The following is a 24,313-nucleotide window of genomic DNA, read 5'->3' on the forward strand; positions in this document are numbered from 1 at the left end:
AGCCCAGAACACCTTTCAACCATCTCCAGACACAGTCATAAACCATTTAAGTGTCACTGCTCAATGGTGAATGCTTTTAAGAAACATGGGGATTTCCAAGTACAGATTCCACTGTTGTAGAAAAATGGAAAAGTCTTGGAACTCAGCACATTGTGTCAGGTTGCCAAAATCACCTGTGAGCCACATTCTTATTAAAGGAAACCATCTTAGGTTAAAGCCTTAAAGGAGAAACATGTTCAAGGGCATATCCAGCTTGGGACTCTGATACTATAGGTAAGCACTGTCTGGGGATAGGGACAGGGAGACGTCATATCATACCTGATGAGCTAAAATGTAGATGTTGTGCCCTACATTCCTGGGAGAAGCGGCTCCATCCTCACCATTTTCTCCATCCTCAAATTCCACTTCACCTTGCATGTAGGCCTTCTTGATCACTTCCACCTGCAAGGATGGCCAAGAGAACAAACTCCTTTTTCAAGGAAGGCCCAAGCAGGACTGGTATAGACAGCACTCATGCTACCAGTCTCCCATCAAGCCCAGCACTCTCTCCTATCCAATTCAGACACAGCCTCAGAATCCTGCTCAACACTGTTGCAGGCACTCACTACCATTCAACATGCACTGACATGAGAAATGAAACTCATCTGCTCCACTTAAACCAAGAGACATTCTGTGGCTGGTTCATCCCCATCTATTTCACAAGGGAACAACAGATATTAAAGCACCTTGAAAGGATAAAATGTGAGGCAAAGTAGGCTGGAAGTCAGGCTTCTTTCTTTCACACATTCCTTCCTACCAACTCTTTCCACCCCCAATCCTTGCCATTTCTGGAAAAATGAATAACAAAATCCACTAGTTCTTAGGAGTAACTGTTGTAACTATTTCCGTGATTCCAAATTCCCCATCCCCCTACAGCCCAGTCCATGTGAAAATAATACCATTAACTAGTAACATCTACCCAGCTCTTACTATATTTGCTAGGCACTGTGCTTAGGCTTTTAATATTCTTTTAAGGTAAAGTTCACAGTATGGTAGCCCAGAACAAACTCTGGGATCTGTCTTGTAACTACTTGTTGAGGAGTTCTTTGAAAACTATTGCTTTTTTATTTCTTTACTTTGTATATATGTTATATTATACAATAAAAAAAGTTTTAAAAAAAAGACAATAAACAGAGAGAGTGCTCAGAGCTGACACTGAGAGCAAAGAGATGAAACCAAGATACAGATGTCTAGAGATGCAGAAGGAGATGGGAGAGCTATTTGAACCTAGATGCCAGGAGACAAGGACAGCAGATGTCACCAAATGTGCCTTCCCATATGACAGAGAAACCCTGGATGCAATCAGCCTTTTTTTGAGAGAAAGTATCCTCTTGTTGGTGCTTTAATTTGTTCATCTTCACAGCCTTAGAATTGTAACTTTTTACTTAATAAATCTCCTTATAAAACCAAAGAAAAGGTAATGCTAACAGACATTGGATGAGGTATCCCTAGTCCCATTTTTGATAGATGAAGAAACAGGCTCAGAGGTGAAGAGACTTCCTGAGGACCCTTGGCCAGGAAACTGGGATTTGACCTCAGGTCTGTGATTCTTCACAGCTGTACGATTCTGTCTCAAGGGCCCATGCACTTAGCTTACCTCGCTCTGAGAGCGCATTTCTTTGAGAATTTTTGTACTCATCTAACTGCTCCCGCTCAGATGAGCTTCTTGAGAGCAGAAGCTGGGTCTCAATTCCTGCTTACTGCCCAGCACAATGTCCCACACAAAGGAGGGGTTCAGCCAGCATTCATCAAAGAAGATTGAATCATCTAAAGGATAAGAACCAAATACCTTCAACCCCAAACTTATACCAAAAATTAATCATTTTTCTTTGACGATTCAGAAGGCATTTCAGCATCCTAAATGGCCACGAGGCCATTACTCTGATTATCTCTCTGTATACAAGACTAAGCATGCAGAGGACCAAATGTTAGTATATCAACACCAAGTCAGCACTGGAACTAAGGTTGGTTACGAGATCTTCACTCTGAGCTTGTTTTCCTACCTGTAATAAGGAACCGGACAGATAACAAATTGCATAGAATGTGGGGGTTGGGATACACACACACACACACACACACACACAAGGATGAACACATTCTAGACATTGGAACTTTCCTGTTATTTGTGTCCTTAAAAAAGGTGTTGGTTCCAGGAGGCTCCTTTTTCCCCATGAGCCAGGATTAATGGTCTCCAGCCACAAGGGGGCAACCCAGGAACCGCTGTCACTCACGGGATTGGGTATTGACATTTAGCCCACCCAGGAAGGGTCAGAGTAGCTGGGGGCACGTTTTTGATTCATGGGAACTGGAATGGGGTCTCTTGGAAGTCCTTCCGTCTCCAGTCCAGTATGTGGCGTCCCAGCCTCCTTCACCCCGCCCCAGTTATGTAAGCTGTTACATAAACTTGGAGACGACTTCCACATCAGGCCCAGAACTCGCTCCCTGACCTCGGAGATCAAAGAGCTGGGTGCGCAGTTAACTTTATTTAAAAGAATAAAAAAAAAGGACTTTAGCCTAGCCCCAAGTACACATTCAGGTCACCAGGAGGCAAAAAAAGGACTTTAATGGCCTGGTTTAAGTCTGTCAGTTACAGTTTATTTGCATGGGAAAACGTCCAAACAGAGAGTTCTGTCCTCAACTCACTTCACTGCCTCTGATAGCTGCTTGTCTCACAGTTTGCAGCACTAACTCCCAACCTGGAAATCACAGCCAATTGTGAATGTCACCACTCAAAAATAAACAAGACTGTGTTTTCTTAAAAAAAAAAAAAAAAAAAAAATCACCAGCACCCAAAAAATACTCTCCTTTTGCCCAGAGTATCGGCACGAAGAAGAAATCTGAATTCTTTAGCACTGGACCAAGATATGGTATAAAGACCAGCAAGGAAATAGGCATAGGAAGCAAAGGCACTTCATTAAGGGATATGACGTGCCAAGCACTGCGCTAAAGAATTTTGTCATCTCTTCAAAGCAACTCTTTGGACTAGGTAATATTATCATCTTCCTTTTATGGACAAAGAAAATGTGGCTTAGAGACTTCAAGTGACTGCCCCAGGTGGCCCAGTTCAAAGGGACGGAGCTGTGGACCTCAGCTGAGTTCTGTTGGGTTCCCATGCCCTTCAGCCCTCTCTGCAGATCATGTCCCGTGGTGGAAAACAGGGCATCAGAGGCTTCCACAGGGTGCTTGTGCTAAAGGCAGAGGGTGGAATGACATGTCCTCAATGCAGTGTTCCCCTTTTCTCCTAGTCAGAGGCCTGAATTAAATTTCTCTTTCTACTCCTGATGTTAGGAATCTTTAAGAACACTCAAGCAAGCCGACCTTTGAGTGTTCTGCCACCACACAGCTCCGACGTCAGAGGGTTACCATCACCTGACTCACCAGTTCCTTTGGCCTCATGTTATAAAGTATCCTCTCCGCATTTTCACTGTCGTGCCTACTTTCCATGATGGCCAGGAGCAACTTGGAGGCATTGTTCTAGAGGGAAAACAAAGTGGGGAGGAAATGTAGAGGAGCTGCACCGGGTGCAGGGGTGGGGTGGGGGAGGCGCACTTGCCTGAATGCATGTGGCCAGCTCACAGGGTGGGTGCTGCATCCTGGCTAGACGCTGAGGCAGAGGTCAAGTATATTAAAAGCCATCTTTGCCGGACAGACAGTATGCCAGTTCAGACCCCAGAAACCCATTTACTGAACCATTACCTGGTGCAAGCCCTAGCGGAAAACGGGCATGGAAACATAGGTGCTTGTGGGCACGCTGTCACCTCAGGATGAGATGGGTCAGGAAGGACCCATGAAGACTACAGGGTGGCCATGGTGACCAAATGGTGGGAGTCAGCCTTGCAGGCTCGAGCTGGCAGGCAATTAGGGCGACTCCTCCGTGTCTTGAAATGTTTCTACCATTTCTCTTAACCCCAATATTATAATAAAGGGGACGGCTGATACCAGCCTACAAAAGTGACGCAAAGGAGCCCCTATGGGTACCAGGCCCTAATTTCCAGTAACATTAAGAATTTTCACATGCCCGTGCCCTGCCTTTCCTTTGGCTTGATTTCATTTTAGGTCCTGGGCCTGTGATATTTGCATACTTCCTTGTTTGCAGGACACAAAAATCGTTGTTGTGGTCCGGAGGAAAGTATTTTTTTCCTCCCCAAGCCACATGTCATAGCAGTTCAGTCAGGCTGCTGTTCTACACAAATGGTGGCCTTTTCATGGGCAGAAGTTTCTATAGTAATCCACAGAAGGTAATCTTAGCCGGAAGAGTCACAGAAATGCTGACCAGGAGTACATGGAATTCTCTATTTATTTCAGACTCTCCTGGTATACAGCCTGGTAAATGGCAGCCAGCAGCTATATAATGAAGAATGACCTGCAAGCCAATTCTAATACATTTGTCAAAAGGGTTTGGAAGGAAAAAAAAAACAAAACAAAAAGAGAAGATTCAATTTAAACCACCCATCCAAATTATTAGCTTGAATCCTGAATTGTAAATACTAAGGGAAAAATAAAAACAACTGTGCAATTCCTGTGGGCTTCTGTGTCAGCACCTTCCCTAATGGCCCTTCTTTTCTTCCCTAAGATACTCCTTAGGCTTATCCATTAAAATGATAAAGCGCTCCCTGTTGTGTTTAGGTATAAGAGGACGAGTCTCAACGTGCCCCAACAGGGGAACAGTTCAACAAGAATGTACTCAGGCTGAGATGCTTCAAAGTGCAGCTCTGACATCTGGATAGGACACAAGCTTCATTCCCAGAATTGAATCTTTGGATTCTTACAGAATCTTCTGAACACCCAAATAGGGTTGAGGGCTTTTTGGTATGCTAAAGAAATCAACCCCAGGAATAATGTATCAGCTTCTCAAATATCCAAGACTCTAGGTTGTAAACCTAGCAGCTTCTGCACCTTGAATTACTACAATCTACTCAGTAAAACGATACCAGCATTAGAAATGTCTGTTGCTTCAGCATCAGCCAGCTATAGCCAACCATTTTTGTGCAACTCAAAGAAACCCCTCAGAGGCCTGTAGAATTTTAGTAATTCTTGGCCAGTGTAATTTTCCTTATTATAAATCAACATTTATTAAATACCCTTCTGCTAAATCAAGAGCAGAATAGAAAAATGCATTTCCCTGATAAAGTAACAACTGATTTTTTTAGGACTATCTAGGGCAGTCTGAGGTTAGCTGTGCCATTCTTCAACTGGCCCTTTTTCCTCAAAGGGGGGAAATGAGAAAACATAGAGGGAATGGGGTGTTCGTGGTTTCTCTGTCTGTGGCTTTCAGAATCGATGCTTTTAGTTCTTGGATGCTGAGTGATCCGTCCTCACTCCATGTCACTAATCGGTAAAAAGCTGTTCAGGGGCCCTCATTTGGAAGGGAAAGAGTGAAGCTCTGCATTTTAGTTAGAACTTTTAACTTGTATCGCTCCTAGTTGAAAAGAATTGTCTTTGATATCTGGCTTCACTACACTGACCAGGTCATGTGCCGAGGTAAAGCACGAAAGCAGTCGCCTCCAAATGCCACCGCACTCTGCTTTCGCCTCCTACTTGCCTTCAGTTCTAGCACGAGGTCCATCCTCTTCTTTCCCAAAGGGTTGATGTCATTCAGGATCAGGGCTGTGATGATGTCGATGCCGTTGGACTCATGGGTAGCTATGCAGTTCTGCACAGATAGACACACAGACATTTACACGGACACTGGTCATACATCAGACATCCAAAGCCAACAGGCTGAACTGCTATTTCAACACAATGCTTGCCATTCCCAGTAATGTCTCTAGGGGAGAGCTGCAAATTTTCCGTGAGAAAGTGGTAAAAATAAAAGACAGATGAAAATCTCTAGTTTCAGAATTAACAGTAAACAGCAGGAAAGTCCCCATGCGCCGTAACTGATAAAATGGTCATGTCTAATCCAAACAGGGCCATGCAGGCTGCTTTTGTTCTTAAGGGAAAATTACAGGGTATGACTGATACCGGTCCCGAGCCCTGTTTTCCCCTTTAAAGGTGTGTTCCATTCTCTCTAACATCACTCGTTTTTCATATTTCATACTTTTGCTTAAGGTTTAAGCTTGGAAAGCAAGTTTCCTGTTTAATTTACACAATATCAAAATTAATCATCTGCCCCCAGGTAAGATCCCCATTTTCAGCCAAGTCCATGCCATTCTGTTCCCTTCAACAGACCTGTCTGGCAGAAAAGTAAACTTGAGGTTGTAATGAATTTCACTCAGATGTCAGAGAAGGCCCTTTTCCCTAAGCCTGTTGTATTTTTTTGTTTTTGTTGTTCCGTTTCATTTTCTCTAGGACTACACCATCTGTCTCGTAAGACCAGCAAACAAAAGTAGATTTAACAAAATGCTATCCTTACATGCATAGAGAACTAAAACCAGGTTTTTAATATCCACTGAGCTGTTCTCTTGTAAACTTTTCTTCTCTAAAGCAGGTCCTGGCCTCGTGCCCCACATAAGCCAGCATTTCAACCTTTCCCTGGCCACTGGCTTTAGATCGGGTCATTCTAGATCTTGGCCTATTCCCTCCAGCTAAGATAGAGCTATGTTTGGGGTTCAAGATCTGGCTCATCCTAGCTCCCATGCTAAAACTCACAAAATCTGTAAGATGCTCTGCACAAACAATGGTTCTACTCAAGAAAAGAAACTACTGGGCTGCCCTTCAAAACTACTTCTTAACAAGTCAAAGTCACAAATGGCCTTCTGTCTTCACTGTGTGTCCACGGTGCTCACGTCAGCTACACAGGTTCACATGTCACTCTCACGCTGCCCTAGGTTCTCGTTTTTCACGTTCTTGGGCATGTGGACATTACTTGCAAGCTGGCTCACGTGAAGCAAGTTCCTTCCCTCTAGGTTTAAACCCCTTTGTCTCGGGTAGCTACTTCTTAAACCTCTTCTAGCATTAAAAATGGAAAACCATCTCTGGGCCCTAATTTAACCTCCCTTTTATTATCTCTCCCTGAAAGCCAAGTTTGAGTTAGACATTCAAACCAAACCAACCAAGTAAGGAAACTAGGGGTGCCCCTCCAGCACCAGCCATTAGGCAGAGCCCTGAAGCAGGATATAGGACCAAAGCTCTCTATCAACTGCTGAAAAAAGGCCCCAAAATCCCCTCTCCTGCCCTGGCCGACAAGCGGATGTCCATGTGACTATGTGATCTGGTTTCTATCAGCAACATTTCCAAAATGACACAGTTTTTATTTCCTCCCTGAAAAAACAAATGGAATTACCTGGTTCTCATGGCAAGGTCCTTGACAGTATTCAGTCAGGCTTTCCAGGGTTTGGTTGATAAGGGCTACATTCTTTTCATTTATATACAGTCCGAGGAGACCAAGGCCTCCAGTTGTGCTTCCACAAATACAGTCCAGAAACTGCAGCGTCTCACATACCAAATTGTAGTTGGTCTTGTTATTTTGGCAACGAAGGAAGTTCTGCAAAGACAGAGAGAAGAGGGGAAAAATAATTCATCCTGCCATTTTGATGGTCTCAAGGTTGGTGCCCTGGATCAATCACTGATCATGCAGGGAGGTGCCTCATGGGACAGGAAAGCAGCATCACCATGCTCCCCAGGAGTGCTCAGCCTGTGGGCTTTGCAGCCATAGCCACCAGTGCTGTGGCTTGCTCTCTAAGGGCCATCATATGGGAGGCCAGGAGGAGGGCTCCTCTTTAACAGCCCACTTTAGACTCCTACTACCTTTCCAAATTCTCATTTCTCCATTCACTTTTTACTCCTTTCCCCACTCCTGTCCCCTCCCTACCCACTCCCAACCGGTGCTACATTCAGAGGTATCCAACATGGCCAAAGGCAGTGGGTGGATGTAAAAGCTGGAGGGGCAGGTCTGGGTACTGCATACAGAGGCGTAGCTCTAGGGACTGTTCACTGCTAAGCAAGGGGCTTCAGGAGGGCTCAAGGCAGGGCCCGCCTCAGCTTGGGTTATCTTGTCTTGTCTTTTATGTTATAGAAGGAGCCAGAGAGAGAGAGTGAGTGAGAAAAAGTGTGTGTGTGTGCATATGCGCTTGTATGTATTCTCCCGGTAAATGTCCAATGCTAGTAAGAGACAAAGAGCAAAATCCTCCAACTACATAAAGAAAGCTGGTTCTAACCACCCATAAGGCAGAGTCTATTGTGATGAAGAGATTTTGGTCAGAGATTGCAGTAGCCTTTTCTTGAGAAAGAAAAAAAAAACCTAGCTAAAATATCTTTTTCTTCATAATTATTAAAGTTATACATGTTTACTATTAAAAAAATTGGTAGGTAAAATAGACATAACTGTTGATCTGGTAATTCTGTTTCTATGAGATACTTCTGTTCATGAAGCATTTACAAATGTCTGCAGCAGCACTATTTGTATCACTGAGGAACTGGAAGTGACCTACATGCCCGTCAACTGAGGACTAATTACAGAAGTTATAGTAGGTCGGTATCATTAAATATTGTGAAATCAGAAACAATGAGATAGGATCCATATGTGCCTATAAAGAAAGCTCTCTAAGATAAAGCATTAGGTTTAAAATAAAGAAAAAAGCAAGTAGCAGATTAATAGGCATCAAATGCTCCCATCCAACTATTCAGAAAAAAGGTTGGAAGGCTAGAGTCCAAACCAACAACAGCTCTCCGTGGGTAGAGAAAGGTAGGAAGGGGGAGAAGGGTGATTATGTTTTAACTCTAAATATTTATTTTCCTTTTGAACCTTTATAAGAAAGAATATGATTATGTATTATTTATATAATTAGGATATTTGTAAACGCACAGGTTAAGAGCCAGTAACCAAATCTAGGCACCAATGTTCACACTCAATTCACCATCAAATTGATCACCCCTGACTTACCCTGAGCCCCTTTCACTCAGTCTTCCTAATACAACTGCTCCAGCCCTGGGTGGGAGGTGCAGGGAGAACAGGTGATGTGGGGCCCTGTGGGCTTTGGGAAGGGGGGTTGAATATTTCCTAAAAGCCATAGGAAGCCAGAAGGGCATTCACTGCCATTTCATCCTTGCTCCAGTTGCTGCAGGGAAAATGCCCCCTGCTGGAGGGCCTGGCTGAGCCCCTCACCCTGCGGGGTGGTAAATGAGCCCCCAGGAAGAGGGCAGGATGGAGAGGCCTGGCTGCCCATGGCTGAGATGCACACCATGGCTCTCAAGGCCCCTCGATTTCTCTCGGACTCCTGCATTCCTGCCACACCATGTCCTGCTCTGTGTCCATCAGCGTCCCTGCTTGGCATCAATGAAATTCTTGCTACTCTTTAAGCGCACTTCACTTTCTCTCCTCCCAGGCTTCAGCCACACTCTTCCCAGTGGCTGGTGCGCTCTCCCTGCCTCTTCCCCGGTTGATGTATCTTCCTTCAGGAAGTGGTTTAAAGTCACTTCTTTTAGGAAGTCCTCCCTAACCCTCATGCTGCTCCCACTCCAAAGAGATCACAGCATTGAAGCCTGCCCTTTCCAGCCCTCCCCACACTTCACAACGATGCTGACAGTGCAGTCTGCCAGCTCTGCCTAGGGCCACATCGACACCACCGTGTGAACACAGCCAGCACAGGGCCTGACACATACTAGGTGCTTTATTAATACTGGCTGAAATAATCTGAATTAAATTAAATAGATGGGCAAAAGAGAATTTAAGAAATCATCGAGGCTGACCAGAAGAACCAACGTTCCACATTCCCCAAGGAGTTGTCTGCCCTTTCTCGAAAGCTCCCCCATCTCTCATGGATTCTGCAGTGTCTAACCAGAATCTCTCCTTTCCTAACTCCCATCCACTTCTGCTTGTCCTTTCAGAAACAGAGGCATGCCACTCACTAGGAGGCACTCATCACTCTACTTAGTGATGGGCTTAGACGATGGAATCAACCTGTGGCACGCATCACCCCTGCCTGTCCTGGTTCAACAAATTGTGTTCTTTTTAGGGTCTTCCTCAGAGGGCCAGATACCAAGTCAAGACAGATGGAATAAGGAGACAAGGCCCCTCATGGACGGAGACCTTCAAGTCGATGCTGATACAGATTTCAGCGGACAGGAGATGATGACCTGCAATCCTTCACCCAGGAGAAAAGCAAAACCAGCTTCTCAGGTGCAGGTTCAATAAGCACACATAAAATGGTTAAAAAAAAAACAGTCCTTCCCATCACGTCTCTGACTATTACAAACAAGGCTTTCTTAAGGCAGCAACAGCCTGTCTGGCAAAGTCAAACTTGGTGGCTTTATCTCTACTGAACATTTACCAACAGGAAAGTTAAGGCTATAAATATGACAAGAAGCTTTGGGCCATAGCCCAGACAGCATTGCTACAAGAGGCTGGGTTTCTTCTCCCTCTCTCTAAGCTTATCTATGTTTCTTTACACCGGGAAGCCTAACATTCTCTCCTTATGAGAATGCCTTCTCCTCTCTCAGCAACATGAGGAAGCCTTGACCCAATGGCTCATATCTGTTCAGGAACACAGTCAACAGAGTGGCATTCAGAGTAGTTTGATCCTGCTTACAGCCATCGTATTGAGAACCAGATTCCTATAAAAGCAATTTCATTGAAGCAGGATACTGCCTCAGAGAGCCTAATTTAATGGGATTTTTTTTAAAAAAGATGATATTAATCTTCATCCTTGCAAACCACCTATCCAGATCATTAGTTTCCCACTAGGGCCCTGCAGAACTCTGGGAGCTCCCCAGAGTACCCCCCCATTCTCAGAGCTCCTGTAGGTAAGGGAAGGAAGGGACGCTCAAACATATTCCAGTCCTCCACTCTGTACAAAGCAGCTTTGCTTTCATCTACTTAACTCAGTACATTTCTACAAAGGTGTTCAAACAAAGGATTCTGTGGCCCCCCCAAAAAAAGACACAAAACAAACAAAAAACGTGAACACTATTGAATTGGATAATCTTTACAGTACTTTTAAACTTAAAGTCACTAGGTCTTTTAAAAATATATACTTAACCCCACACTCCCTCCCCCACCCCATCAAAGCACTGATCCCCAGAGGGGAGCACTGAGAACTGAACTGGAGGAGGGCTTCATTAAAAGGTGCTTCCACGCACAGGGTTCTTAGGGCATTCATTCTAAGACGATTTTTGTGAGGAACTCAGGTACCAAACTAAAATGATGAAGGAATTTCAAGCAAGAAATGATGATTTTGTTCAATGAAAGCCTTACTCTTCTTCCAAAGGAGAAGCTGGGTGTGTTGGTGAAGAAGGGAAGGTCAGGGAGAGACCAAAGGCAAGGCAGGTCCGTGAAATAAGAACCATGCAGGGGAACAAGGGTGGCGCAATGGTGGCTCAGTGGCAGAATTCTTGCCTGCCATACCAAACACCCGAGTTCGATTCCCGGAGCCTGCCCATGCCAAAAAAGAAAGAAAGATGCAGGGGACAAACATCAGCACTGCCCCCTCTGACATTCCTGCAGAGATTCACTCCAGGTAGCCTCACAGTCCATGAGTCTGGAACTTGGCTGAGATGCCAGCTCCTCTGAGAAGCCTTCCTGGACCCTGCACACTGGGTTGGGGCCGCCTTCTCTAATGGTCTGTCACTGTGGCACTTACCACGCTGTACTGTAATCCCTGGCTTGCTGAGTGGTTCCACCCTAGACTCCAGCTCCTTGAGGACAGGGGTGAGGTCTCCATCACTACCTACACCAGGCACAGAGCAGGGTTGCACTGATGTTGACTAAAGGAACCTACACCTGCACCGGCAAACTCTCAACCTACTTTTCCTTTGGAGCCCAAGGTTGGTAGAGACCAGTAACACCTGCTGGCAGAAGAGTACATGGCACTGTCCACCAGGCTCAGCCCAGAAAGAGCCCCCAGCCAGGAGCATGTGGTCACCCATCCACAAAGATGCAGCAAGGTGCTCGCTGCTTTGTCTTCCTAGTCGTGGGATGGTCTGGTCTTTCATAGTCTCATTCACAGTTTCTTAGCCCGACTCCCTCATGACTAATGCTGGCGACAGGGGAGGTAAAGGGACAGAGAAAGCAAGGACACAGCTGGCCTTCACAGAGGAACACCAGCCAACCGAGACTATCACCAAGTCCTTGATCCTGGGTCAGGAGTGCTTTTCTCTACTTATCCCAGGCAAACGGATCTAGGGTTGAGGTGTTTTATGCCCAAAGGTTAAGCAACTAACGTGGAAATGCTCCACCGCTGGGACCCCGCACATGGACAAGGATTGGGCAGGGAAGGTCAAGGGCTGAAATGGGCTGGGCAGCTCAGTGGAGAAAGTGCTCAAACTCTGGACAGGCAGCAGCTGCCACCATGTAAACACACAGTACTGCGGGCCCCATTCAGCCAACACTGGGGCTTTACGTGAAATCTTATCATTTTCAAATATGGGCCAGCTTGTGCCAGCTGATATGCAGGGTAGAAGCTTCTTCAAAGTTCTGACTCTTCAGACCAATTTCATTAGAAACAAAAGAGGAGTAGAAGATATTACTGCTGAAGATTTCACCCCATTCCAGTTCACTGCTCTGTCTTACTGTTCACCAGTATAATTTACTCAACTAATCTGCTCACAGATTCCATGGTAGGCCTGAAGTCAGAGCAATTCAGCGTGGCAGCGTGGCAGCGTGGCGCAGAATGACCTCAGTGATTTTGTGAATGGCCAGAGTCCCACCGTAGACAAAGTCTGCCAAGCACTTATTTCAAGGTGGCAGCCTCCCCTGGCCTGGTTTGGACCAGAACTGTTTCCCTTTCACATGATTTTGTGTTTCAAATACGCAGAACAACCACTGCCAACTTGTTGATTTTAGAAGGAAATATTTCTGTCTTAGAGGATTTATTCAGACCCACCTTTCTTGTTCAGCCTCACACCAATCGGGCATGGGGGGGTGGTTTCCCCACACCAAAGTGTCAGCAGCAAAACCTGGAAAAAGGCAAGGACCCTGTATCCTAGCACGCTTCTTCTGAGTGGTGACAGGCCTCTATGGATCTATGCCCATTCAGACAAAGAATCTATACCTGGAATCCATCTTTGGTCCTTCCTAAATAGGCTCTGCTGCTGAGAAACTGCAAGGAGAAAACACCCTCTGTCTTAACACGGTGGTTAAGAGCATGAGCTGTGGTGTGGCCTCAGATTGCCTGGGTTCAAGTGCTGCACTTCCATATTGGACACCCTGAGCCTCAGTTTCCCCATGTATGAAATGTGGACAATAGTACTGGCATCATTTAAGCATCCAGATTATTCTAAATGCCCTATTAACTTTGGCCATTGCTACGATCCACAGGAAAAACAGACAAAGGGATTCCTACAATAATCATTTCAATCAATATTTTGAGCCCTTATCTGTGTAAAACACTGGAAGGCCGCTTCATTCATTCAACCGACATGTATTTAATTAGAACGTTCTATGTACCAGATTTTGTAAGTCTAGTATGTTTAAAATATTTAATCATCTCTCCATCCATCCATCCTAGCTGTATCTGAGCACCTACGTGGCAAATCGCAGTGTGCATGTAAGAAACACACACACACATGGGTGCACACCCACATTTAACAAAAAGATACGGAGCAGGCACCTCCACTGGGAGCAAAAGAAAGAGACCCTCATCTCTGACCCTTAGATAATCATCCTGGACCCTCAACTCAAGGAAAGTGGCTGAAATGAGAGGAACAGGAATGCCCAAGTAGGCCATGGCAGTCCCAGAGGGAGCCGGGCCTCTGGGACTGCCAGCTGGGCCCTCACCTGCAGGTCCCGGTTATGGTTCTCACAAAGCAGCTGCAGGAAGCGGAGAATGGGCTGCATGATGGTGATGACAGCACTCATCTCCAGCTCGTCCTTGGTCTTGTCTGAGGCAGCCTGGGTGCCCTCCCCTGACTGGTAGTGGTCGTCGGGGTCGGGCTCCCTCCGGAAGGTGGTGAAGGCCTTCCTGGTGGCAGCGGACGCCTCCAGGAGCTGATCCCGGACCTCTTCTGTGATTTGCGTCAAGGGCTCCTTGGCTGGAATGGAAAACAGAAGAGAGAGACGCTGCTTAATCCTCAGGAGTGCCACGTGCCACCCCACAGTGGGGGTTCCGAAACAGTAAGTTCTGGTGTTTACTAGGTGTTCACGGGGTTGGCGAAACACTCTAAGGAGTCTTGCATCTTCTCTGTTCGTAGCTGGGGTCAAAGCGGAGTCAGGCACTGCCAGCTTGCTCACAGTTTTGTCTATGCTTGCACCGTGTTTTAGAGGAAAAGCCTTTACCCAGCCTCTGCCGACCTCACAAATCATGACTCTGGGCAGTCGCCGAGGAATTACAGTTAGAAACACAGACTCTGCACCCACTCTCCTGGCTCCACTGCCTACTAGCTGCGTGTCCATGAAGAGCTAGTTACCATTGCTGTGCCCTGGGTTTCCCATCTGTAAAACAGGGGCAACAGTCTTATTGCCCTTTTAAAATTTGTCAAAATTTGTTAAAATTTGTCAAAATTTTAAATGAGCTAAAACATGAAAAGAACTTTGAGCTAAAGCCTGGCTCACAGTAAGGGCTAGCCATCTATCTCTCTTTTTTCTTCTCCACTCCCACCCCAGGGACATCTTGCCATATCTGAAGACACATTTTATTTTCATGACTGGGAGAGTTGGGTAGGGTGTGCTACTGGCATCTAGTAGGTATTGGCCAGGGATGCTGCTAAATATCCTTCAATTCACAGAACAGGCCCCACAACAAAGAATTATTCAAGTGTCATTTGTGTTGCAATTGAGAAATCCTGCTCTAGACTTAAAAAAATAAATGAGGTTCAGAAGGGTTAATTAACTAGCCCAAGGCCATTTGATTCCCAAACCAGTGGATCTACCCATTCCCCATTACTGCTTCTCTTCAAGTGGAGATAATGGACAAAAAGCTTTATGAACTTTTGAATTCTGTAAAAAATAAGGGAGAGTTAGCTGATAAAGGATTTCTATCCAGTTTAAGGACAGTCGATTGTCATTATTCACAGTAGCTGTGTTCTATGATGAGGCTGTGAACTGGGCATAGGTTAATGCCACACAACGCTCCTCGGTGAAATACAGGGTTAGGGTCCTGGGCCTCTGCTCACAGCTGGTAAAGGACTCGGAACTGACCTTCAGGCCCGAGGTTACAGAAAGACTCCCAGCAAAGGAGGCACACAAGGGAACACCCTACACCAACACAGTGAGATTTCAGGAAGATGCAACTGTGAAAAGGAGACTTAAAGGAACAAGAGGCCCAAGCTCCAATTGGTAAGTTTTGGACAAGTTTCCTTCTGCCTCGATGTTCCGAAAAGCCACCAGGATAGAACTTGCCTGACAACTGCCATTTCCCATTTTGTTTTGTTTTTACTATAAATTCCCAATGCTCCCTAAATGCTCTGGGACACCTGCTTTTGCCTGGTATTGCCCAATTTGCAAATTTATACAGTTAATATTCTACTTGCAGTGGCAATACTTTTGACACAACATTTTCATAAACCAGTCAAGTTACAACTTTGTTTTGGGTGTACCGCTGCTTAAAGGCACCTTATTTAATATACATTGTTGACTCATTAACACTGAGCTCACAACCAACAACACTGTAACTCAGGCCTAAACAAAGCTTATCTAATGCATGTTTAGAGACAGTATAGCCTTTTTGTGCTCAGGAACACTAGACAGCACTTCGGCACTGCGCTTGGGGGCCATTTTAAACAGCCAACCCAGCAATGAAAAGCACAAAATGGGAAAATGTGGCACTAAAAATACCACAAAAAGGATACTTGTTTACAGTATGAGAGATGGAAGAAGAAAGCAGAGTGTCACCTTGACCCCAGCTGAGAACATGTGCAGTGGGCAACTCAAATTTTCTCCCCTCTCCTCCTGCCTGCAGGTAACTGTGAAAGCACTATGAATATTGATTTGGGGGGTTACAAACATATTTTAACAAGTAGGTGAATTTGCAAATATGGAATCCTCAAATCATGAGGACTGACTGTATCTTGGCCAACTTTCCCTAACATTAAATGACAATCACAGGAAAAGGATATTAATTGATCTCCTGCTACTAAGCCCCTAAATTTTATCAAGAAGGAATGCTTAGTAATTTATTAATAACAAGACCACCCCCAAAGCCAAAGGACTTCAGCTTAGGTAACTTAAGAAGAATTAAATATCGTAACCAGATGAGTTTTGTTATTCTGTAAACCCCAGTTCAGAATGCACTTTGAAATCTAGAAATGAAGAACAAATCAAAAAGAACATCAAGGAACTCCTCTGTTGGTCTCAGCCAAGCCAACCCAGAGGAGCTGCACACAATGTAGATATTAATATTTACCTTTTTTGCGTGACGGGGCATCTCTGTCTACCTCATCATCTTTCTTCTTATTTCCCAAGTCACTGGTGTTCACTGTCACCGTTGCCTTGATTTCTTGCTGGGCAACCTTCATTCGGTCATAGAAAACCTTGAAGAATTTCTCTGACTTCTTATCTTCTGTCAAACGGCAGAAAAAGGAGTGCTGCCAAGGAAAGCCCACAGATTTTAAATACCGTGACAGATCAGTTATAGCCCCGCCATTCTGTTATTCAAAACACCAAAGCCTAACAGATATCTGAGCCAGTCAAAAAGTCTCACAAATGATCTAAGTTTAGATCAAGGTGAAACACCCATTCCACATATGAGCATTCTCTAGATTCTAAGGCTTGAGGTTCTCTAGGCAGAGCCTTTAAAAGAAATTGTCATGGGATTTCTTTCCTGGAGCTGTGATGAAGGCTCTGGAAGTAGGCTAGGTGTGGTGGGCAGATTTTAGCTCACTAAGAACCTCCCACCACCTGCCACCCCCAACAACAACAAAAAACAAAAAACCCAAATGAACCCAAAACTCCATTAACAACGGAAACAGAACATGAATTTTTGGAGATTACTGCAGGGCCAGCCATTTATTTAAGGACCATTTGTGAGCTCTCCCTCTGGGCACAGCCCTAGGAAAGATATAAAGATGAATGAGGCATGTTATCTGTCCTCATAGAGCTCCCTCTGTCATTAGGATGACATGTCCACAAGGAGGAGAAAAATGTGGAAGTAAAAACTGCTCTGGAAACTCTCAAGACAATTATATCATAGAAGTTCAGAGCTAACAAGTATGATACTTGGGCCGAAGCAGTCCCAAAAACTTCTTAAAAGAGGTGGCTTTCAAATCAGGCTTGAGGAACAGGTACAGGTGATTAGATGAAGGAGCTCAACGTTTACAGGTAGCATGCCTCTTGGATACACACTTGTTTTTGGACTCACTACAGGCAATAGTATACACTGTTGATATAACAACACAATATGGTATCTCAACTCCATTTATGAGTGTTCGCTTTTCACCCCTTTGCAAACACCACACTGTTGTGAATTATTTACATAAAAATACAATACGTTCATTTCCAGAGGAATAAAACAAAGCTCCAAACTATACATTTGCTTCTCCCAATTGGATCTTTCTGCCAATTCCTATCCTTGGCCATTTGGAAAGATGGTACTTCCCTACAAAGCAACCTGGGGCTTACAATCCCAGAAGAAACTCAAACCGCACCAGCCTCTCAAAGCCTCTACTTCCTCCAATGCTCTCCCCGACACACCCCTCCAATGCTTGATTCAGCAGCCCCCAAAGAGTCCAATGCTTCCATCCACCAACACATAACTTCAGTCATTCTGACGCCTCCTCCGGTCACTGGCCCATACTCTATTCTGACCGATATCTGTTCCATTTGCTCACAAAGAACTTCTTGCTTGGGCCCTTTCTTCTCTGCCTCACTGTTTTCTTGTTTTAGCCTTTGGTTGTTCCTTACATACTACACAGAATCCATCCATCCTGCTCCCTGGTTCTATCTTTTTCCCTTCAAGCCACCATCTCCCCTACTTCTTAGTCTTATATTTTTGCATTGCCGAATCCTCTGAGACTCCCACTCTCTGAACCAGGCTTAAGTTTTAAGTGTCCTCATCGCCTTTTTCATGTCTCATTTTCTCTTAGGTTCTGATTATTCTGTCCATCCAGCCACCCATCCACCCACTATCTACTATGTCCTGTCCTGAGCTTGGAGCTATGCCAGCTGCAAGAGATATAACAGTGAGTACAAAGGTGGCTGGACCCTGCAGCCTAGGGAGGAGAAGACACAGTGATTCCATTATCACCCTAAAGATTATTTAAATAGACCAAAATAGCCTTTCATCCCTAGGAAACTGACCCAAAAGACTGCTGCTGAATAGTACTATGGCAGACACTCCAACAAGTCACTTTCTGGTTCTTTCTTGCTTTTCCCGGCTCATCCCAAGGCTACATTACCTCCTACCCCCCTCAGTGGGCCCTCTCTAATCATCTTCCTACCAGCTCCCCCACCTGGCCAGCTGCTGATGCTCACATACCCTGTTTTATCATCTTCAGACAACTGGCCTCTGAAATTCCATAGCTTTTATTGTTTACCTACTTACTGTCTGTCTCATGCTGAATGTAAGCTCAACGAGGACAGGGGCTTCATGTGTCTAGGTCACAGCTGTCTTCCAAAAAATGCAGAAGAGGCCTAGCACACAGGAGGTGGTCAGTAACTGTCTGAAGGATGAACACAACCCAACACTTACTGGCTCCTCTGAATGGGTCCTGCTAATCAGATTCTGCTTTGATTCACTGTGTACCACAGAAGTCAAGCTCCAGCATAAAATAATTTCGGAAAATTGCTCAAACGTGAGAAACCAAGGCCCAGTTGTTCACTCCTTTGACAGCTGATGCATCCACAGACAAACAAAACTAAACGTGTGGGGCTTAGGAGCTAAGCCTCTAGGCCCCTCACTATGGTGAAGAAATTCTTCACCTCAACAAGCCACAAAGGGTCACGGGAAGACAGCTAACCAATGCTGTGAGCCGCTCAGGGCTGTCAACGTTAGCTGCTACCCCACAGTCTTCTCCTCGCATGGAGGCATCTGAAGAAGCATTTTGGAACAATCTGGTCACTCAAGAAAACAAAAGCACTTTAAGTAAGTAAATAAAGCTGCCCATCTGTCATCTGTAACCATGCAGCACAGCACACCCCCCCAGCCCGCTAAAAATCACACTGCTTTACTGTCTCGCCACTTAAGCCAACGGATATCAACTGATGTGCTCAGAGTAAGGATGCCTCTTGTGAAATGAGAAATGAGCAGAGGACTGAGGGGTACCCGCTTCTACCAAAGTTTCCACAATGGCCAGTACCTTTACGTTGCATTACTTATACCACTTCTCACTTTCTTAGGAGTTTGAGGCAGCTTGATAAAAAGAACATGCTCAGTAAAGAAACCAAATGGATAGTAGCATACAGAAGACGTGAGTAACCACAGGAAACTGGAACCAGAAAAGGCTGGATGGTCGGGCCAGCGGGTGGGAGGCGGCCAATGCAGAGAGGTGAGTCAGGACCTTCAGGCTCAATCCGGAGGCACCTGGCCATCATGAGACGACACGTGTGCTCAGTTATGCCTCTTAGCATCCAAAGGAGAAGGAACACCACTACCTCGGGGGAAGGAAAAATTCTTAACAAGGAAGTGGCAGCATAGGCTTCCCAGTCAGACTGGCTGGGTTTGAGCCCTCTGCACCCGTGAGTTAAGTTCCCGCCGCTCTGACGCCTGCGGGAAGGCTGCCCTCGCAGTGCCCAGCAGCAAGTCTGGTTACTCCGTGAGCTCTGCCGTCACTGCCACTGCGTCAGCATCGTGTGAAGACCTCACAGTGACAAGAGGTGGCTCAGTGTCCCAGCACTGCCCAGGCAGGAGAACAAAGCCATGAGAACCCCATCTCCAACGTCAGGGAGACCTGGGTTCCGGTCCTACTACTCACCAGCTAGTGTAACCTTAGAACAGTGAGATCTCTGAGGCCCAGCTTTTCTCATCTGTGAAATGGGGGAGCACTAGTACCTCCTGGGTGGTTATGAAAGCTCAACGCCAAGGTCGTAGCAATACTCTTAGCAGCTAAGGTTTGCTGACTACTTCACATGTGTTATCTCACACAAAACCCTGTGGAGATAGTCACTACTGTTCCTTTTTGAGAGATAGGGCACCCTGAAAGATAAGGCACACCAAGTGTTCATAGCACAACCCCAAAACACTCTAACTCTGGAAAAAAAATACCTCAGCAGGCACCCGCCTGAGCAGTGGGGCAAGGAGGTGGCAGAGCAAGGACAGGCTGATGGTGCCGGTCTCCCAGCTGAGACTTTCAATAAACACCTGCTGGACAGCGGGGGGACACTGGTCTGCAGAAGGGAAGCCGTGCCCAAGGGTAGGAGAGAGAGGCTGAGGAACAGGCTGGAAGCCTCTGCAGTGTGGTCTGATCTGGGACTTGGTGAGAACAGCACCTCGCACCCAGTATACAGACCTGTTCATTATACCTCTTTGGGCAATAATGTGCTTAGAGGGGCTGGGAGTGGGTGAGGAAAGCCCTCCTCCAGCCCTGTTTTCAAGGATGCTGGTGGGACTCCAGCTCAGAGCAGGTAGCTACACCCAGGCTTCATGCCTACTTCCTTCCTCAAACCTATTTCAACTCATGGCCCCTCCCTGGTCACAGAGCTTGTCTTACTTATCCAAATTTGTCATTCCACCCCAGGGTTGAGGTAACTCTTCAAAATAAATCTGGCTTACAGCAGGCAAACCTAACTGATGGTGAGAGAAATCAAAACAGTGGTTGCCTCTGGGGAGAGGTGGAACTGACTACAAAGGGAACTGAGCACTTTCTGGGGTGAAGGAAGCATCTTGATTAGGTGGTGGTTACAAGGGTGTGGGAGGCAGGGCACTGTCCCCTGGCCCAGAAATCCCCACACCCCAATCCCAGAGCCTCACATGGCAGAGGGCACGTCAAGTTACAGATGGAATTCCATGTACCAATTAGCTGATCCTAAAATAGGGAGCCTATCATGGATTATGCAGGTGGGTCCAGTGGAATTACAAGGGTCCTTAAAAGTGGGAGAGGGAGGCAGAACAGGAGGCCAGGGCTATGTGAGGAGAGGCGGACTCACCAGGTGTTGCCAGCTCTGCAGATGGAACTCGAGGCCAAGAGCCCAGGAGTGTAGGCGGCCACTAGGAACTGGGAACAGCAAGGGACTCAGCCCTGCTCACACCTTGATTTTAGCCCAGTGAGACCCAAGTCTGACTTGTAAGAGAATAAATTTGTGTTGTTTAATAAAGCAAATACATCCATAGTAACTTGTGGCAGCCGCCATAGGTGATGAATGCAATAGGCACAGAAATTTGTCGAATCTATTTGAACTGTATACTTAAAATCTGTGCAACGTATTGCATGCAAATTACATCACATTAAAAAGAGAGAAAAATCTGCTGTGTTTCCAGAAAGCTCTGAAACTATGCACGGGTATGCAGACAAAGGGCCGCCTTCAGAGGCCACCTCCCCCACCGGGGTGTCCTCGCCCTCACAGCTGAATTTTCCCCACCCTCAGGTTATCTCCAAATCAAATTTGGTTGCAAGGCCCTCTTCATATATGCTGTCTCATCAGCGTCTTAAGATTGCCAAGACAGATATCATCATTCATAAACCCTTCAGACTCCAGATGAGAAAGCTGGGGTCAGGAGGTCAGGCAACAGCTGGTGGAACCAGTACAAGCCCACCTACCCCCTCATCCAGTGCCCTTTCCACCATATTGTATCTTTAAAAAAGTACAAAGAAGGCCAATCCTAGTATGTCAGGAAGAGAACAATGGGAAATAAAGGCAAGGAAGGCTGGTTTGAGGGCAGAAACAGAGCGCCAATTCCAGATGGCACAGACATCTGGTTTGCCCTTGAAAGGGCGGAAAAGGAGGAAGTGGTGAGTTCAGGGGCAGGGAAAGGGAGGAACTGCTGGCTGTGGCCATCCCCAGTGGCAGCTCTGGAGGGTAGGGACAGGAGGGGAATCAGACACCGCCATAAGCCAAGCTTTTTAAAAGAGAGTAAGAGAACACAGAGGGAAGCACTCTATTTCTGCAGTTTCCATACATTTTTCCCAGCAGTGAAACCCCATTCATGCCCCCAACCCATGGACCATCTTAGATGAAGACCCTGTATATAGAGACTTATAAGTAGAGCTCCTCTGTTTGAAACAAAGAGGGGAGGACCTCCTCTTGCCAGTGAGACTCCTCCCTGGAAATTCAAGGCTCCACAGAAGATAGTTTGAAAACTGCCAACCTACTGTATCCCTGCCCACTTTACAGATGAGGAAACTGAGGCCTGAGAGGGGAAAAGGCCTTGCTAAGATCACAAGAACTCTCATCTCCTGACCATCCAAGCAGGCCCTCCTGACCACACTAGATGGTGTTTGGTTGAAGCCCTGGTCTGAGTTTACATTCTGGTAAAAAGAAAGGGCCTCGTGTCCTCCGCCGACTGTCAAGTAGACACGGTTTTCTCTCTTCTGTCTAGTTGAGTTGTTGAGGGGCGAATAAATTGAGGTCTTAGATTAAACTAATGAGAAAATTACCCTTCAGTCTTGAAAATAATAAATGTGACTGAATTGTCCTGGCAATCTTCCACTGCCCCCACCCAAGTCCTTGCACAAAATGGAGCATGATTTATGACCAGCCAGACTGGCTTTGGAGACAAGAGGAACTCCCAAGGTTAGGGATGAACAGACAAGGGTGGCTACCCATGGGCACCAGGAGGCAGTGGTAGGAGGGAGCCAGGTTGTGGGCCCTCCCTTCTTTAGGGGCAAGAGGTCAAAGCCCCAGTTATATCGTGCAGGCAAAGGAGTTTGGGGAGAATAATGGAGGCATGAGCTTCCCTCATACCCTGGAAGTCAACTGAGTGTCAAACATCTTCCTTGTCAAAAAGGCACTTTCCCCGGAGTTCAGAAATTAGAGGGAGAAAGGACAGGCTTATTGTGGCACTCCTCTAAGCATGCAGTCAGCCCACCTGCCTCTGCCTGGGCCATGAGGCCATTCCCATGGGAAGATTCCCTTGCAGGGTGTCTCAGCTGTCAGCAGAGGGGAGAGGCAGGAAGCAGAGGTGCACTGACCCAGGACTGAGCCTGGTAGGACTGGGATGGATCTGTGGGTGGGCAGGCTCAAGTGCTGGGGCAGCCGCGAAATCTTCACTCCACATGGAAAGCGCTTCTACCTCGTGGCTGGTTCAGCTTCCAGAAGCACTCTCTCTGGGCCTTGAAAGAATCTTTGAGATTTTCCACTGGACTGCCTCACAAGACATGACCTTGACCAACATAATCCATGATATTTACTCTGGATGCTCAGTTATCTGCTATAAAATTAATTAGGTCTCAGGCTAAGTCCAAGAATTAGAAAGAATTAGAAAACTGCGACTACTACACAGTGAGCTTCCAGGGTCTGATGAAGGCTCTTCTCTGGAGTCTCTGTTTTTTATTTTGTTTTGTTTTCTTTTCACTGCTGCCTTTGGCACACCCGAACATTGTCTAAACCCGGGGAATTTCTGGGACTCAGGGGAAGACTCCAACCAGACCAAGCTGCTCCTGCCCAGCTCTGACAGATGCTCTGTGGGTGACAGAATGACGTCAATGGTTACCAAGTTGTAGGGTTTATCTTGGCTCTCTTCCTATACCTGTGATTAATTGAGAGTTCACCACTTCCTGAGACTCCCCTTTCCTTAAATTACATGAGAGTGAATGGCAACCCAACACTTTCTGTTTGCCAGGCACTACATGAGTGCTTTATGCACATTATCTCATTTAATCCTCTAACTATTCCTGTGAGGTAGGTGCTATTATTATCTCCACTTCACAGATAAGAGAACTGAGGCTCAAAGAGTTTAAATAACTTGCAAAGCCATGCAGCTGGCAAATGGTTGTGCTCCAGGACTCAAGCTCCATTTATCTGACACCTCAGCCGCTCTTCCCCTGCTTTGTCACCTGAGCAAGTTTCTCATCACTTAATACCTCTTGGAGTTGTCTAATCCACACTCCCCCCACCCACCGCCAGCCCCAGTCTCTCAGCTGCCTGAACAGAGATCGCTCTCCCAGGGAAGGAACTGCTGTGGGAGGTGTGCACGGGAAGGACTCACTTTTCCGATGACATTTAATGTACCTATTAATCTGGGCTCCCACTCAGCCCCCTTCTGCGAGGGTAAGGTTTGCCAGTGCTGGGGGTTATGCACTGTTAACAAATCCGGTGCCCTACAATGACTGCTCAATCCTGAGCCCTTTTCTTAGAAACCAATGATAACAATCAAAACTCAAAGGCTAGGAACCAGGATGGAGGTGAATAAAACACTCCTGGTTAGGCACTGAGAGGATAGAGCACCGGAAACTCAGTTTTAGCCTTGCCCAGTGTTCCTGGGCAATTAACCTGGTTTGTGCCCTGGCTTCCTTATCTGGAAAATGCAGCTCTGACCACCTGCCTTCTCTACAGCCCCGGGAAGCTGGGGACCTGTCAAGGTGGTGGCTG

At 46.2% G+C, this 24,313-nt stretch overlaps 1 protein-coding gene and 1 long non-coding RNA gene across 10 annotated transcripts in view; one reads left to right on the forward strand and one right to left on the reverse strand.

Moving 5' to 3' along the window:
- Nucleotides 1-10,608, forward strand: part of LOC143647061 (uncharacterized) — an 89,882-nt gene extending 79,274 nt beyond the window's left edge. For all 3 annotated transcript variants that reach the window (XR_013157813.1, XR_013157811.1, XR_013157812.1), the window contains one exon: nt 9,936-10,608. This is a non-coding gene — a long non-coding RNA (uncharacterized LOC143647061). The remainder of the gene's footprint in view (nt 1-9,935) is intronic.
- ITPR1 (inositol 1,4,5-trisphosphate receptor type 1) overlaps nt 1-24,313 on the reverse strand; it is a 355,613-nt gene that overhangs the window by 63,548 nt on the left and 267,752 nt on the right. For all 7 annotated transcript variants that reach the window (XM_077116692.1, XM_077116687.1, XM_077116688.1 and 4 more), the window contains 6 exons: nt 16,257-16,437; nt 13,694-13,947; nt 7,265-7,465; nt 5,582-5,692; nt 3,418-3,513; nt 319-441 (listed from right to left, as the gene is read on the reverse strand). In XM_077116692.1, coding sequence (XP_076972807.1) covers nt 319-441; nt 3,418-3,513; nt 5,582-5,692; nt 7,265-7,465; nt 13,694-13,947; nt 16,257-16,437 — 966 coding nt within the window. The remainder of the gene's footprint in view (nt 1-318; nt 442-3,417; nt 3,514-5,581; nt 5,693-7,264; nt 7,466-13,693; nt 13,948-16,256; nt 16,438-24,313) is intronic.

This window comes from Tamandua tetradactyla, chromosome 9 (genome assembly GCF_023851605.1).
Source record: "Tamandua tetradactyla isolate mTamTet1 chromosome 9, mTamTet1.pri, whole genome shotgun sequence".
In the NCBI taxonomy this organism is placed as follows: Eukaryota; Metazoa; Chordata; class Mammalia; order Pilosa; family Myrmecophagidae; genus Tamandua; species Tamandua tetradactyla.